A 16,771-nucleotide genomic window follows, 5' to 3' on the forward strand; every position below is an offset into this window, starting at 1 on the left:
CATGCACACACACACACACACACACACACACACACACACACACACACACACACACACACAGACAGACTTCATCATCTGAAGTGTACAACAGGCTGTGTCGAAGAAATTGTTTAGAGATTCCCTCAAACAGAGAGTAGCAGTGCTCCCTTACGCATACAAGCTGGGGGTTCTTGTTTGCGTTGCAGCACGGGTGTTTTTTCTTCATCCCCCTTGTCTATTTTTTGAGACAGTTGCTCAATGTAACCGAACACTTCACCTACACGTGAATCGGCTCCAGTTACACGCTTAACTTTAAATTAATTTGGCCTAATGAAGACCCCGAGACAAGACAAACCATGACTAAAAACAAACTTGCGCGTCGAAATGTCTCCTGTTTTTTCTCAACATACATGTTGGAAATAAACACGTTGCGTGTTCAGTTTCAGCCCATAAGGAGTACAGTATGCTTTGTATTTAGCAGATCATTGTTGATGACGTGTCTTACGATTATGACTATTGCAATACAATTAGGACTTAGTATATTGCCTGTTTCCCCTCAATAAATTATGGTTTCATGTCTTCTCTTTCATTTTTTTTCTGAATAAATAATAATTTTAATACGTATAAGAATTTGTTCCTCAGAAATCGCTTTTTGTCTTCTAATATTATGACTCACTTGTAAAGTTGTGACATTGTTCTTCAATTCACCTGACATGCAAGCCAGAGTACATGAAGAATTCACCCATGGGGAAAACTTAAAAACTCCATACAGATTCGAATCCAGAACCTCAGAACATTGAGCCAAAGGTACTAACCACTAGTACACTGTGCTGAGGCCAGCCAAGCTCTGGCAGAAAACACAAATGCCACACAGGCTGTCTTGAGCCAAGATTCGAATACGGAACATCTTGATTACACGTGCTAGTCACTAGTCATAAAATGTCAGTTAGGTTAGTAGATGCAAAGTTAGCGTGTGTATCAGCATTCCGCTTGATTTGAGCTTTACCGGAAACAAAAATATCTGAACTGTATACCAAATAAATCTAAATAACAACCAAAATAAAACAGAAATTTTCCTGCAAAATTATAAACAATTGCCACGCATGTAAACATGTCTGTTGTTGTCGTATATTTCTGTTTGATATTTGTGTTTTATATTTTCTCACTAAAAATGGCTTTCACTGGCAATTAACGCATTGAGTGGCTTGAGTTGAATTTTATTTTGACGTCTCGGCCGGAAATACTATTTTCTCTCTCTCTTGAAGCGAGACTCGAGACGGATGCGCAATTTAAATGCACTCAGCTGCCGCTTGGTCCTGCACAACTTCTCTGGATTTACTCTGAGCAGGACCAAGTACCGGTGACATTAAACCACGATGGACGTGAAGTTACTCGCAGTCGTGACTACGCTCACACTGCTGGCACATGTGCCCCTTTCGCAAGGTATGAACGCCATTTGAAATTGTTTGTGGTTCATTTATTGTTCATATATGTTGTGTGCAACTGTGCATGTATAGTTGTGATTGTCACGAGCATTTTTTAAACATAAAACGACGTGATGAAATGAAGTTTCATTCATATTTCAGTAATGTATCACTGCAGTAGAATCGTTGTAAAAGTGATAACGTTGTGTGGTAAATTCCCAAGAAAAGCAGCACAAAATACAGCAATGTAACATAACTTTGCATTAAGTGATTTAAAACATGCTTGGCTTCCCTGAGATTAAAAAAATGAAGAAGTTATTTTTTTTTTCTTTTCTTTTCATTTTTTTTTTTTTTTTGTGAGTGGGGGGGGCTGTTTGCCCGTGCGTAAATCACCGGGAGGTTACGCACGCATGTGTGTGGTTCTTGGCTGTGGAAAGTTCCCTGGCGCTATGCAGATCAACGTGTTTATTTGTTTTTCCACGTTGTTTACGCTTTAATTAGTCCCAAATGAGGCAGCATGATAGAAACAGCCTCAGCTAGTCTGCATGGCGACATCAGAAAACTGCGCGTTCTTTCACATGCAAATGTGGGATCAGGTGTAAAAAATAATTAGCATGGGGACTTTATCTACACCCACAAATACTCTCTGCACATCTGTTTTCCCCCCACCGTGTAATGTCATTTTTTTCTATTGATGACGGAATTGATTAAATTTAAGTTAATTTCTTAAACAATTTGGTTTGTGTTTACTAGAGAGCCCCGCTTATTTTCATCTTGAGGTTTGAATTGTGAACATTCATCCATGAACATTTATCATGGAACAACCGCAGTAGGCTACCTGCGGAAAAAAAAACAGAGTTTCTGTTCATAAAGGCTTGTTATTACATTTGTGTGCATTGTTATGAACGCCACTTTATGGTCAATACCCTTAAAAGCAATTTTATTGTATGTGAAAGATTGTATTTTTATAGTTCATGTGGGTCTAATGAATATGCGCAGCATTTGACTGATATGCATCATATTGGATACGTGTTGTTTCAGAGCTCATCTGGGATTGGCTCCAGCCCCTGAGAGCACACAGGATATGCAATGTAGAAATTTGATTTATTGACATCTAATATTTTGTAGTGTATTATGGATGCATTGTTATCCCTCCAGGATAAATTGGATTCATAGTTGTTTGTCTTCTGCAGAACAACTGTTGTCTTTATACATTCTTGCAGGGCCAAAAATAATGTCTTTTCAATGAATATTGACAAATTTGAAAAACTAGGTTGTTGAAAGTGTATTTGGTTCCAAGAAATAACAATTTAATCCCTTAATCTGAACACTTTTTTTCCCAGTATTTTTACTTTTTATTTAAAAAAACAAGTTTTTTCCCTTATGACATTCTGACTTGTATTAGTCAAATTCTGACTTGTTGTCCAGTCAGATCCGCTGTGATCATTGTCTTTGACCGCTTTCCACATTTGGCATGTAGAAAAGTTCTCATCATGGACCAAAATGAAAAATATTGTCGTTGCACATTTGGGTTATTGTCAATGGATGACGAGCACACATGCTCTGTTCTTTAATCCAGTCCACCGTGAATTTGCGTTATAAAACGTCCTGCAATATTTATTGCATTTCCTGAAATGGGTTTTAAGTGTATTTATTCAATTTTCATTTATTTCAATCTTTTTTTCATTAAAAAAAAAAGGTTTAAAATGTGGTATGTAAATTGATTTATCAAACTATTGTTAAGTAATTGTAATTACATTTATTCTATAAAGTCAAATTTGAACAATGATTAAAGTATTATCTTGTTATTAAAATGAAATTTGACTCACTGATGATTAGTGGTACATTTGCCGTACTTGATGCAGGCAGTTCCCACTCGGTGACACAGGACAGTGCGCATGTGAAAGTATGAATGTTTATCTGTTTCTGTTTGTGCCCTGTGACTGACTGACCAATCCTGGGATTAGTCCACCTTTTGCCTGAAGTGAACTGGAATATAATCCAAGATAAGTGGTATAGAAAATGGATTGATGACTGGAAGGAAAATGAACTATTTTATATACACACCACTTTTTTGTACCTCATTTATGAATGTCCTGGCCCATCTGTCTAAAGTGCTAAAGTTGGCCCAGCACTTATTTAGAGGTTGCTGAAACTTATTGATCAACTTGTCAACCAGGTAGAACAATACACTACAGTTGTTCTTTGTACAGTTTATCGGTCCAGGGGGACATTCAATCTATTTTCCTAAACTTTAATTCAATTATGTTTTGGAATGCATGAGAAAATCCAGAAGATGTCCAGTGGGATACACTGCGGTTATCTGCCGCCAGTAGTTGGTCTTATATTTTAAGTCTAAATGTATTGATTTCATGGGAAAGCATTGCTACACTTTAGCGGTCACAGTGTGCTCCACAATTTAAAGACATTCATTTTATTATGATGTCTTTGGAAATATATTTCAGCAGATATTCATACTTGTTCCTTTCTGTGCCCTACAGCCAAGCCCATCAGTCTAGTGGAGAGATGCTACTGTCGTTCAACAGTAAACAGCCTCCCTAGGGGATACGTACGAGAGCTCCGCTTCATCCATACGCCCAACTGCCCCTTCCAAGTCATGTGAGTGTATTGTTGTTGTTTTTTTGTTTTTTTAAATTCCTACAGTGATCTATCGGTATTTGAGGTTTTATACGCTGCTCTTTAAAAGTTTTAATTGGGTTCCACCTTGTCGGACATTTCTCACCATCAATCTCGAGGAGGTGACAGAGTGGAGAAAAGAGTTGGGCATGCATGTGTGCGCACACGCCCCTCTGTCACTTGCGCTCTTACACATGGGCAGACCAAGCGCACCGAGGCGTGCCGAAGGAAGTGTCAGTCAGTTGGACCGCGGGCGCACGACTTTTGGTTTTCTAATGTGCTCTTGGGAATCAAAATCTTTGAAAATATTCCGCACTTAATAGCATGTTATTACAACAGGTAGTGTGGTGCAGCTAAATGTGGGGGTTAATGCTAAAATGATATGTGATGGACAAGAGGAAGTCAACAAGAAAATGTACCATGGATGGATATGGATGGGTAAAACTATTCAAGAAATGGCAGAAAAGTCTCTTTCAGCCATTGCAAGTTGTTCTGGAAGGTATCCCCTCGTGATGAATAGGGGTTCACTATTCAATGAAATGTGATGAACAAAGAGAAGCCGTCAACTTGTTCATAGAAAGTTAAAAACACAAGAAAAATAAACCTAGTAAAAAAAAAAAACTATAACATTTATGAAATAATTGATACAAGGATAATGAAGATATGAAGTAGGCTATAAAACTCAAGTTTCAGTAAAGCTGGTAACACACATAACAGATTGTTACCATCTGAACTGTTTTTATAAAAGACATCACACATGATGAGTTAAAAAATGTCCTTGAGTCTAACTTTTTTTTATGCCGTTTTCTTTCCTCGTAAATAGTGCCAGGCTGAAGACAAACAAGGAGGTGTGTGTGAGCCCCGAAATCCGATGGCTGCAGCAGTACCTAAAGAATGCCATCAACAAGTAAGTTGGCCTCCACTCGTGCTGTCAGCTCACGTCAAACTTGTCCGTCTGGCTCTGTCTTCCAATTCGCTTTCTTCCACCATAGACATTCAAAGTAAGCAGGATTGGGATGCGAAGAACAAATGCGCATACAAATCTACTGAATGGACCGTTGTAAGAGTAGCACCTCTTAAAGGCCCTGTTTCTTGATGAACATGAAGTCAAAACATGCTAGTACATGACAAATGTCCCTCCCGAACTGAATTTGATCACTTTCAGTCGCTTCCTCATTTGCACAGCTTTCGTTGCCATGGCGCCTCGGGATAGAGCTATGAGCATAAGCAAGGAGTGTTAAAAAAAAAAAAAAAACAATTGTGAACTTTGACCTGCACTCAAGCTCCCCTAAAGACAGCCTTGGTTGTATTTTCACTGGTGGACGGACCACTTCATCACCGAGCTGCCAAATGATTCTTTGTATGTGGCGCACGCAAGGGGCTCATTGCCAAAAAAGCTATGTCACTCTAAATGTTCTTCTTCTCTATGTCACTCATATTAATGGCCGGGAGGGTCTAAGGCTACATTGCCGTGCTGACAGTTGATGACTTTCTGAGCTCCCACTGACAGATGGACAAGACGGGCGCAGACTGTCTGTCTCAAAAGCCGCTTGAGCAGTTCAAGCTTGTGTGTGTCACCGGTGAGGTGTGACCGCTCGTCAGCATAACAACACAGCTCACGTAGAGAGTAAGGCAGCAATCGTTTGCAACGGATCTGATGTTTCCAATTATGGTCCCGCAGGAGACTTTACAAGCTCTCTTGGAGTTGTAATACATACGTGCACACAATGCATTGTATTGCTGCACTTAGGCAAGACAGTGGTTTCCTCTATGCATCACTTTGGAAAAGGCTAAGGTTTGGAAAAAGTATGATGCCATTGACCTCATTTTGTATATATGCTGTCACCTTAAAGTAAATTCACATGTGTAAGTGCAAGATAGTAAAACGTGCATTGATGACAAGAGCAGAAATTGCTTTGATGATTTGGAGTTTATGACCCAATATGCAATATGATGAAATACAAAATGTAGCAAACTTAATAGTCACTAAGGGTTGTCACTGTGGACAAATAATATGGCAAGTGGGACTCTTTGTTGGAGAAAGGCCAGTGTTTGCTCCAAAAATAGTGAATGTATTATATCTTTATGGTGTATTAGGTTTCCCCTAAAGTTAGAAAGAACAAATATCGTCTTGTATGTATGGTTATTGGAAAAAGCTATAAACCCAGTCACGATTTAATACTTAGTTATTTTGACGTAAACTGGTTGTCTAAGCTATTGTTTTCCCCGTTAAATTGTGCATCTTATTTTGCCCAGAAAGTTATATTCACTCTGCACTTTATTCAATAAACCTGCTTCGTCTCTTGAGACACAATTTATTTATTCTTTTAAATATGCTCTTAATTGATTGTAACTATGATGTAGAACTGTACTGCATCATACTAGTAGGTATTTTTCTTCATGTAATGTAGCTGAATAAATTATCAACATAAATTGATTCATTCATTGCTTTATGACAATGATGTCCATCTATCTAATCAATCTTTCACTTTTGTCTTCCAGGATGAAAAAGGCCAAGCAAGTTAACTAAAGTTTCTACTGAGATCCTTCTGAACCGTCATTGAGTTTATGACGAATCCTCACATACATATAACGTGTGTATAAATACAGTATATACTGTATAATTTGTGTAGTCATCAAAATGCTTTGTTATAGAGCACTTATCACAGCTGCCCTGCTGCAGTCTCTTGCATGGAATCGTTTGGATCATTATCATCATCATCCCCACCACCATCATCATCGTCGTCGCTTAGGTTATAGATATGTTATTTGTGCAAAGTGCAATTATATCTGTGTTTGTTCTCTTAGCTATAACGTATATACTTTTTTGTTAATGGTCTTCATCAGGAGAGGGCTGTTGTGCCCCCCAAAAATAACCGTAGGCGGTTCAGAAATAAATGCACTGCATATTTCAAGTTAATTGGCGCCTAGGAATTTCTATTGGTACCCCACAGACTGAGTATAACATCCAGGATTCTAGTAAAAGTTCCAATTATGATGGTTTTTTTGTAATGGAATTAAGGACTCGAGCATTTCCTGAGCAACACTGTCGTTGCGATAATGTGACCCCCAACATGTCTGCTTAAGTTTTCAACTCACTGAGACTAAGATCTCATCTGGAGCCCTCATCCAGGTTTAATTGATAAGAAATGATCTGGTATCATGAACTTGTGTCTACTATACACATTAAAGAAAAAAATAAATGGAGACCCTCATTGATGTTATTTCTCCCCCAAAAATGATAAACTTGATTTGGCTGGATTCTAACAGAAACATGGCAGCGATCTCAACAAATTGTACAGCAAGTAGTTGTAACATAAATCACATTAATAGTTATGAAAACAGTTGAAGATAAGTCATACATTCAACTGTTATGCAGATAAAAATGCACTTTATATATCTGAGCTACTTGTTGTTGTTGTTGTTTTTTAACAGACTCATCAATTCTGTCTTTTTTTCCAGTCTCTTTTTTTGTGTTTATATTCCACTATCTGTGTATTTTAACAAATGAATTCGCTCACATGTAACTGTTTTTTTAAAATCTGGGAGATGCCAGCTACTCGATCTTATCGACAGATCATATGTAAGATTAGTGTGACTTAAATGTTTTATTTTTGTACTCTTGAATGCATTTAAATGAAGGAATTGTACTTTCACAACTGAGCCGTCCGGTCACATTTAATTGTCAAAACTGTATACAGCTATTCAGTGGAAAACAAAATAAATACACGAAGGGGAAAAAAAAAAACTGCATGGCCCGGTTTTAATTTTTCCATAATAATCTTAAAACACTTGATGCATACATACACACTCTCCAGGTGACCTGTGGACTATCGTGCAGTTAAATCTGACATCTGTAAACGCACCATAAAAGTGTACAGTACTGAAAGGTCACTGAAGGGCAATGTAAAGCCTTTCATGTTGAAAATGTGTTTAGCTAGAAGTCACAGGACAATAAGCCTGCTTGTTCACAGAGAATTAACTAAACAAGCAGCCATTAGGAACTCATTAGAGCTAAGAGGGATGAACTTTTAACTTCCCTTTGGTGGCATTACTGTATGTACGGCAGTTCACGTATGTGGTATGAGTGGTCTACGGAGTGAAACATCGTGGGGGGGGGGCAATACTCAGATGTGGCTGTCTGTGAGCCGTTTTACTATGACAAGAAGACACGGCAGACTTCTTGGGGTGAGATGTACACTGATTGAACTCAGTCACTTCCTGACCTGATGTCAAATTAGGGAATCTAGCAGGTGCTTATATTCCATTTTAATTCAAATATACGCTTTCACATGAAAGGCGGGGTTTTATGTTCAAACTAAATTTATTCCAGAGTGTGTCAATTTTATTTTTAACGATAGCATCCTTAATTTAATGGGATAGCAACAGCCATAAGAGCATTTGTGCACTATGGCGTTATGCCTTACTGCACACTGCAATGAGGTACACCCTGGACCGGGACTTTTTAAAATTTGACCTCATAAAATCACTATTAACGCTAACCAATGTTTTGAGTTACCAGTACAAGTCTTACATAATGGTAATTGTTGTAATGTAGAGCCTCTGCTGCTAATTGAGGCGGCAAATGGAGATCTGAATAAAGAATAAACCTCAACTGACCTCTCATGATTGATGTCTGGTATGATGGCATGCATGACAGAAGTTCAAATTTGTGCCCATAATGTATAGTATTCTCCCCGAAGTGTTTGGTCAAATTTTAAATTGTACACCCTCGGGTGTTCAACTTGAAAAGTTCCCTGGGATTGTTTTTTCAATCCGACGATTCCGCTGAGATAACATTGCTAAATATACGATATTTTTACATCATAATTCAAATATGTTCCTCAATGTTGATTTGTCCTTGCACCAAATATCATGCCTTTTCTTATCGTTCTTACCCCAGACAGCAAACAAACCCCCTCTAATGTAAAACAGTTGTAAGAGATCTTAACTCACCATATTCTTGGAATCACTGCCAACACCCACAGGTTAAACTATGCAGGTGGTGCGAGAGAAAGCGTAAAACAAATCCATAATTTGAAGGCACATTTCTCAAATCATGAAAAAGAACATCTGCTAACATCTGATAGTGCTTTCATTACAAAAAGTATTGCATAAGTGACTAGAAATTTGATATCAACATCCAAAGTTTATTGACAGATAAACCAGATACAGTTTTTGCAAAGGTTTTAAGTAGCAACAAGCAGCATAATGTGCACAGTCGTGACTCTTGTTCAGCATACACTTTGAGAATGTCATACATATCATATCATTTTGTCTTTATACTTTAGTATATCCCCATAGTTTGGTTTCGAAATCCAATCCAGACCTTGACAAATAAGACCACCGTGAATGGCCTTGAAGCAGAACTGATATTTTGAGTCACGTCGTGCCAAGCTAGATGCAAGATAAAATGCAGATACGCCGACTGCTTTAGAAATATTTCTGAAAACGAACTTTTCTCGCATCGCATGTCCTCTCTGTTTTCAGGGGCACCTGGTGATGCTCATGTTGACAGAAAAAATATCCAAATATTACGGTCGTGTTATAGTCCTTGATTTTTTTTTGTATGATTCTCGGCAGGAAACATTGACAAATCTCGCTCCCTTCACCTAGAAGTAAAGATTGAACCCCACCGACCACCCCCGCCGCCCGCCCGACAATTAGTTTAAAGAACAAGGTCAGCTACTGCAGGGCAGATACTTGGCTGCCATGTGGGATTGATACAGGCCTTTTCCGGGTGATGCCACTTCCATAATTGTTTGGCACCTAAAGAATGTGAACTGGGGACAAATGTTAAAATAATGCAACATCAAGTATTAACATAGATTGAATATCAAGTCAACTGCCCAAAGGTGAGCCTATGAATATATACCAACAACCATTTCTAATAATTTCTACAATATGTTAATTCTCAACAAAGTTGTCAGGATATGTATTTGGGCCGAATAGTTTTTAATCTTCGGCAGTTGACTGGCGACTTGCCCAACGGCAGTTGGGATAGGCACCGGGTCGCTTGTGACCTTAATGAGGACAAGTGCTATAGAAAATAGATGGATGGATTCAATCAAATTTCCTCTCGGGGCACACGTAGATAATGCCTCGCTTCTCTTGTTCAGCACAACCAAGATACAGTTTCTTTTCACGCATTATTGTCAAACCTACGTGTGCATGTCTTTGAGTATGTGCCACCAGTGTCTGTTCTGTCTCAACCAGAACTGCCCTCCCCTATTTCCCATTTCTGCAAATGTGGTTATTTACTCCCAGTCCCCCCAAGCCACCTCCCCTTATCGAAAACCATGCCGCAGCCTTGGGCCGTGCTGTGTACTAACACAACCTCCCCAGGGGAAACATTAGTCAAGACCTCGCTATTCCCATATCAGATGACCCGTAGCGCATTTCACCGAGCGCTGCACACTCTGACTCTTTAAAAAGAAAAAAAAAAACCTCATCCCAAGTAACGACTTTTAAATGACCTGTTGATTGCGGGGGGGCTGCCTGCTTTTTAATTACTTTAACACTGACCGTGACCCGCGAGCTCATTAATCACAATTATGACAATATTAGTCAGCCAAACGTGTTTGTTGCTGCGACGGAAGTTGAAAGTGACCAACACGTGGTGAGTAATAACAGCAGCATGTGTGTGTCTGTTTGGAAACGAACGGGAGGCTAATAGAGGGGTCTGTATGGCCGTTTAAAATCGGCCTCCTGCAGTTTCGCTACCTTTCATGTGCTAATATCGTCAAGGTTATGAGTCCCAACATCATCCATCTTCGCATGGAGTTCGAACAAGTGGGGGAAAAGACGCATATGCAGCATGGCCACGGGGCCGTCCCATGCACAATACCGCCGCCATGGTGCAAATTGTTTCCATGTGATTGGGTTTGCAAACTGAGAAGAAGCAGCAAACTATGCATGTTAGGTACGGATGACACACAATGGAGTCACACACACCCCAGCAGCTGCGGGGTGCCTCCGTCCGCGGGGCCCACAGGAGCTCTAAGACCGCCGGCCCAAAATCACACACTGTGCGTCCCCCAGTTGCCATTCCTGCACGGATTATCAAGCACATCCTAATTGGTTGATGTGATCGGGGTGTCTCCATCATTTGTGAACAAAATGTCTTCTCATATGTAACACAGACTGCCATGTGACACCCATGACCAATGTGTCTGTCCTCGAGTAGAAAGAAACAGCTAGGCCATTATGTACAGATGGCACTTGTAGACTGCACTGGCTTCAACTTCAAGGGACACAACACACATAAGAGCGACCTCTCTGTTTGGCTGCGGTGTGACTCAAAACCTCAGCATGTTATTGGACTGTCTGGCGTATTACATCATCCAGCTCCAACAAATACATTTTCGAGGAACAAAGTGTGGGATTGTATTTTTTTTAATGTGTTGGCCACAGCACTTCAGTAAAGAATCCTCGATTTTTGACACCAAAGCGCACCACCCACCAACTAAAATTGAAAAAACATACAGGTATAGGGTTGCTTTCTGTCTTCTGGGAAGACGTGCTACAAGATTTTGGGGTGTGTCTGTAAAATTATTATTTTTTGCATTCAGCTGTGATGACCATTGTTAGACTAACAATAGCCAAGCTATCTCTGTTGTAGCTCCTTCTGAAACATCTAAAGGTCTTCATGCACCTTGGGCTGTGCACTGGGGGAAGGGGCCTTCCCCAAACTGTTCCCACAATGCTGGAATCAAATGAGTTTCCAAAATGGTCCCAAATAAGATTCAAAGAGATTTTAAGGGGCCCAACCAGGCAATCACCTACCACACAACTAAGGAAACCAATCCACCTCAAAATCAAAAAGCCAATCAACCAACCAAATAACCAACCAACCAACCAGCCAACCAACCAGTTGATCCCAAAATGGCTACAATATCAACGTTAACTACTATACTACCAAATTAGGATATTTATAGTATTGCAGAATTTTCACCTTTGTTGTGGTGAAATGACCACCTTCGAAACTATGTTGTCAAATGTGGCAGACTAAGACATTAAGAAGAAAACATGACTCATGGTTTGCTGTTATGGCAGAGGATTGAGTGACCAATTTGAAAGTAAACGTCTCCTTCTGAAAATACACAGTAGTGAGGTCTTAACCTGTATTGAAATGTCTTGAGTATTGACTGATGGTTCTCCACTCGACAGCTCTGCACTATGCTGAGGTTTTATGAAACTTGATCTGGGTTTTTTTTTTCTGTGAAAAGTGTTGAGTGAGTTTTCCATGCATCAAGTTGAAAGCCTGATTTAACACCAGAATGCAAAGGGAAAATTAGATCTAGATAAGAATAAATGGTGGTGACTAAAGTTCAGTGAGGCTAATCTTTCTAGTGAATTATGTTGTTCAAAGGCTAAGAGCATATTAACAAGGTTCCTCAGTGATGCGATTGTGAGTCACTGCCTACTTTGGCAAATCATCGCCAGCTTTGGCCAGCTTTCATATCATTCAATTTGTACAAAGCAACTGGGCATAACAGTGACCTCAAAAGTGTTGTTCTAAAAGGGGTTCATCATAAGAGGCGTGACATTGATTCAGTCTGAAAGAGGAGCTGGGATGGAGGTTGGAGTCATGGAAAAAGAAAATGTGTTGGGGCACTTGGGCACCACCCTGCCTACCAGGAGCACTCCAACTTACGACCTCATCCACATTTTAAAATTCACAATTAATGGCAACACTAAATGCAAATGTATCAATGTCCAATTTAAGCTATTTAGAAGACAAAATAATGTCACTAAAAACAACTGAGCGGATTCTTTTTTTTTTCCTGATCCTGCCCTCTCGAGCAATAAAATATGGCCCATTCCAGTCGTATCTATTATTCTGTTGGAATGGCAATTTAGGGGCTAACGATTCCCTGGCCCTGGACACGCACACAAAGGGACTAACTCCAAAAACAACAACATTGTGAAATGTGGGCGTTATACTGTAAATCCAGGCTGTACTGTTCAAATGAGTTATGTGCGACTACAGTTGAGAGTGTCATTAATTCAAGCATTGCAACATTATTGTATGTGTCAGCTAACACATTAGCTTAGAGCAGGGGTGTCCAAACTCGGTCCTACCTGTTTTCCATCTATCCCAGCTTCAACGCACCTGTTTCAAAAGATCATGAACGTTAATCAAGCTTCTTCAGAGCTTGCTGATGAGCTGATCATTTAAATCAGGTGTGTTGCAGCAAGGAGAGCTGGAAAACGGGCAGGAAAGCGGCCCTTGAGGACTGGAGCTGGACACCCCTGGTCTTAGACACTAATGGTTCATCAACTCATCTGAACAGGATACAGAGAATCATTTTCCTTCCTTTCCCCCCTCCGTGGAGAGTCCCAAGTCAGGATGCTGGGTTTTAAAGGAGCGAACATGAAAGACTAAAATACTACTTCCTTCAAAAATATGTGATATTTTACAATATTCATCAAGTATGATATCCGTCTGCATTTACATGACTGCATTGAATGTAACAGAATATTATTGGTAATGAGGATTAATGAAAACTAACTAACCTGTGCTAGTGTTATTGAGATAATAAATAATATGTGAAAAGGTCAAATATCATGTGTTAAGATTTGTGTTATTTCTTTGCCATAAAGTGCATTTTCATTTATTTCTATATTTCTTTTTTAACTAAATCCATACGAACATGGTAAACAGCTAAGAGCTTTTCTCTCTGAACGAATTAAGTTGAACTGAGGTTTGACTTGAATGTACAGTCTAGTAAGGCCCATTAAGTGCCAAAACATGTTTTTCAACCATGACGCTCCCTTTTGATGTATTTATTTTATTATTAGAGTTGTACTTTTTTCTGGTTTCAAATTGCAATACATCACTCTTATCTAGTAGTTTGGTTACCTGATTTGGTATACAACAGCAATCATCAGTATACGGTGCTGATTGCCCACCACTCCACACTACAACCACAATAATACACATGATATTAAATGAATACCCCTTTGATCAATGAAAACATTATCCGCACAAAATTCCATTCCTTAAAACTGAAACTCAATTCCAAAACTTCACAAAAACTATATTAGTGACCAACTTTCCCTACCAGAGTCCAACATGTAAACCATTAATGTCAATTCTTACCCCGTGTGTGTGGAACTAAAGGCAGATGTGCACCTGTAACCAGAGGCTCAAGTGTATTGTTGTTTCTCATCAAAACTGTCACATGTATTTAAAATCACATAAAGTGAAAAGTACGATAGTCCCCTGAGTACATTATTTAAAGTGATGAGAGCCTGCGGTTACGAGAGGCTTGACAGTAGCAACATCAAGAAATTAAGTAAGATTGGCAGCTGGAGAAAGTCTGACAACAATAACGTATAATAATAATTCAGCAACAGATGATCAGTTTGCAGATGTTGACCACATGTTAAGATACATCAGTAAGAGGAGGGCAACGTTGTCTTAAACTATTTCACCATGCAGCCAAATGTATGTTACATGTTACATGTTACATGTTACGAGCTAGTATATTTTCGAGCCATTTAAAGGAAGTAATACAGTATGTTCATAAAAACAAAACAAATGTGTTTCCGTGATTAACCTGCAGGCCTCTTACAGTGCAGCCTGTCCTGTTCTTTAGATATTATCATTTGACTTTGTTTTATTACACTACATATTATATTCATAGAATAAATCATTTTAAATGTTTCTGTTATTAAATAATTAATTATCTGACAATCAAACAATAGTTAGATCAATTATACAAAATGTAATTAGAAATGAGAATCCCATTATTCATATTTTACATACACATTTTTAGTTTTGTTTTTTTTTCTCTCTAAATCAGATTTACTAATTAATTACATGGCCCATCTGTCTAGTTAGAAAATTAAATGTGTCCCTCGAGCACACCTCCGATCTATACTGTACGTGTTGTTTACCTATGCAGCGGAGCCCCACTATTCACGGTGCATAAGACCAGCCCGCGAATATCAAAATTCTAAATGCATAGATTTTTTTTTTTAAACACCCCCATAAAACTCCAATAAGCCTTTTCATTGAAATAGAGGAAAGAGTGCTTATGAAAGTGAAAGGAATCCAACTGGTGTTTCACAAAAGTCTAAACAAAATGCTACGAACCTTAATTTGGATTTTTCTGTGGGATGGGGTTTTTCTGCACATAAATCTTGCTGGTTGGATGAAAACAATGTGAGTGTATGGGAAAGTGAAAAGAACACATCGTGGAGATTGGTCCAGTTGCACTTTGATGGATTCGTTTACTGTGGGGGAGTAAAGAAAGCCATTTTTCATCGCATTCACAAATGATGAATTTTAAAAGGGATTTCTGCTCGTTAAGTGATAAACAAGGAGCTAAGCACATCGTAGTACAGCGATTTAGTGTCAGCTTTATGGTGTGAGTAAATGGTTGGAAAACATGCAAGCCACAATTGGTCTGTGAGCTTTTTTTTTTTTTTTTTTATCAGTAATGCTTCTCAAAGTGTAATCTTTTCTGTTTGGTCTTGAGATTAGGGCGACTTCTTTGACCTTCAACAGTCACTAATATGTTCGCTGAATTTGTGATACGGAAAGTGTTTGTGAACAAACGTTTTGGTTGGGCGTAGAAATGGTGTGTTGTATAACACAATTGTTAGAGAAAGTCTTAACGCTCATAAGAATCAGAGTGCGATTACAAAAGAAAGTTTTCATTTTCCTTTCGCTTTTTGCAGTATTTTCTTTGAAAAATCAATGTTACCATTCCCGTTGGCTTGATCCAACTTTCAGTTTGAGCTCATACTGGCCAGTTTCTAGTGAACAAAGGATTTTGATTTGGATCCTCTATGACTGGTATCGTGCATCTGTTTGTGCTGTTTGACAAGAAGGAGTACCAAGTGAATATGTGGCAACGTTACCGCTGATTGGTTGTAACGGCCAGCTGATTGGTTGTAATGGCCATGATGTGTCATTTGTGATCAAGAAGTAGCGTGTTGCATATTTGTTTTCAAATTTCACATTTTATATCGTGTGATATACATTCATTTATCCCGCGACCCTTGTGAGGATAAGCGGTATAGATAATGGATGGATCAATGGACATTCATTCCTTTGCAACCGCTTCTCCTGTCTGGGTCACGGCTGAGCTCGATTTGATCCCAGCGGACTTTGGTTTAGAGGCAGGGTACACGCCTGACTGGTTGCCACTGAATTACAAAAACAAACATTCACAATCACCCTTGTGGGTAATTCAGAATTTTATCTGGACCTAATGTGCATGTTTTTGGAATGTTGGAGGAAGCTGGAGTGCATGCAATAAACACACACAAGCACAGTCCGAACATGCAAATGCCACACAAAAAGGCCTGAGTGGAGAGGCGAACTCCAGAACCGCTCAACTTCGATGACACGTGCCACTTATTTGTGATGACAGTTATTGTTTGAAAAAAAAAAAAGAGAGATTTGTGTGTTGAATCAGTGACGTTTAGAACCACTCGTAATTCAACATTGTTTTGCTTGACTCGGCTTAAACTTGTATTGTGATTAATTATGTTAAAATGTTAAATTACACATTGCATAGCCAACCGTTTGGATTCCGGAACAAATTACCCCATAGTAAATCCAAATCTAATTGATAACAACAACAACCAGTGTCATGGAATAGATTGTGATAGCACTGTTTTGTTCATGAGCATCCGTCCTTTACTGGCTATTTGATTTCCCTGCTGCACTTTTCTATTTTCGTCCGTCAAAGAGTCATTGCTCACTTCTGCAC

At 39.1% G+C, this 16,771-nt stretch overlaps 1 protein-coding gene across 1 annotated transcript; it reads left to right on the forward strand.

The window, feature by feature from the left end:
- Nucleotides 1-1,285: 1,285 nt before the first annotated feature.
- cxcl12a (chemokine (C-X-C motif) ligand 12a (stromal cell-derived factor 1)) lies at nt 1,286-8,655 on the forward strand. The gene is made up of 4 exons (XM_086044848.1): nt 1,286-1,422; nt 3,905-4,022; nt 4,864-4,947; nt 6,543-8,655. Exons 1-4 carry the CDS (start codon nt 1,356-1,358, stop codon nt 6,568-6,570), a joined length of 297 nt encoding a protein of 98 aa, XP_085900974.1. The 5' UTR covers nt 1,286-1,355; the 3' UTR covers nt 6,571-8,655.
- Nucleotides 8,656-16,771: the final 8,116 nt, after the last annotated feature.

Source organism: Filicampus tigris, chromosome 11 (assembly GCF_054856515.1).
Source record: "Filicampus tigris isolate MCC_2025a chromosome 11, RoL_Ftig_1.0, whole genome shotgun sequence".
In the NCBI taxonomy this organism is placed as follows: Eukaryota; Metazoa; Chordata; class Actinopteri; order Syngnathiformes; family Syngnathidae; genus Filicampus; species Filicampus tigris.

Coding starts and splice junctions, on each gene's coding strand:
- cxcl12a (XM_086044848.1), top strand. CDS start 1,356: ATGGACGTGAAGTTACTCGCAGTCGTGACTACGCTCACACTGCTGGCA. Junction 1,423..3,904: donor ACATGTGCCCCTTTCGCAAG/GTATGAACGCCA, acceptor TGTGCCCTACAG/CCAAGCCCATCAGTCTAGTG. Junction 4,948..6,542: donor CTAAAGAATGCCATCAACAA/GTAAGTTGGCCT, acceptor TTTGTCTTCCAG/GATGAAAAAGGCCAAGCAAG.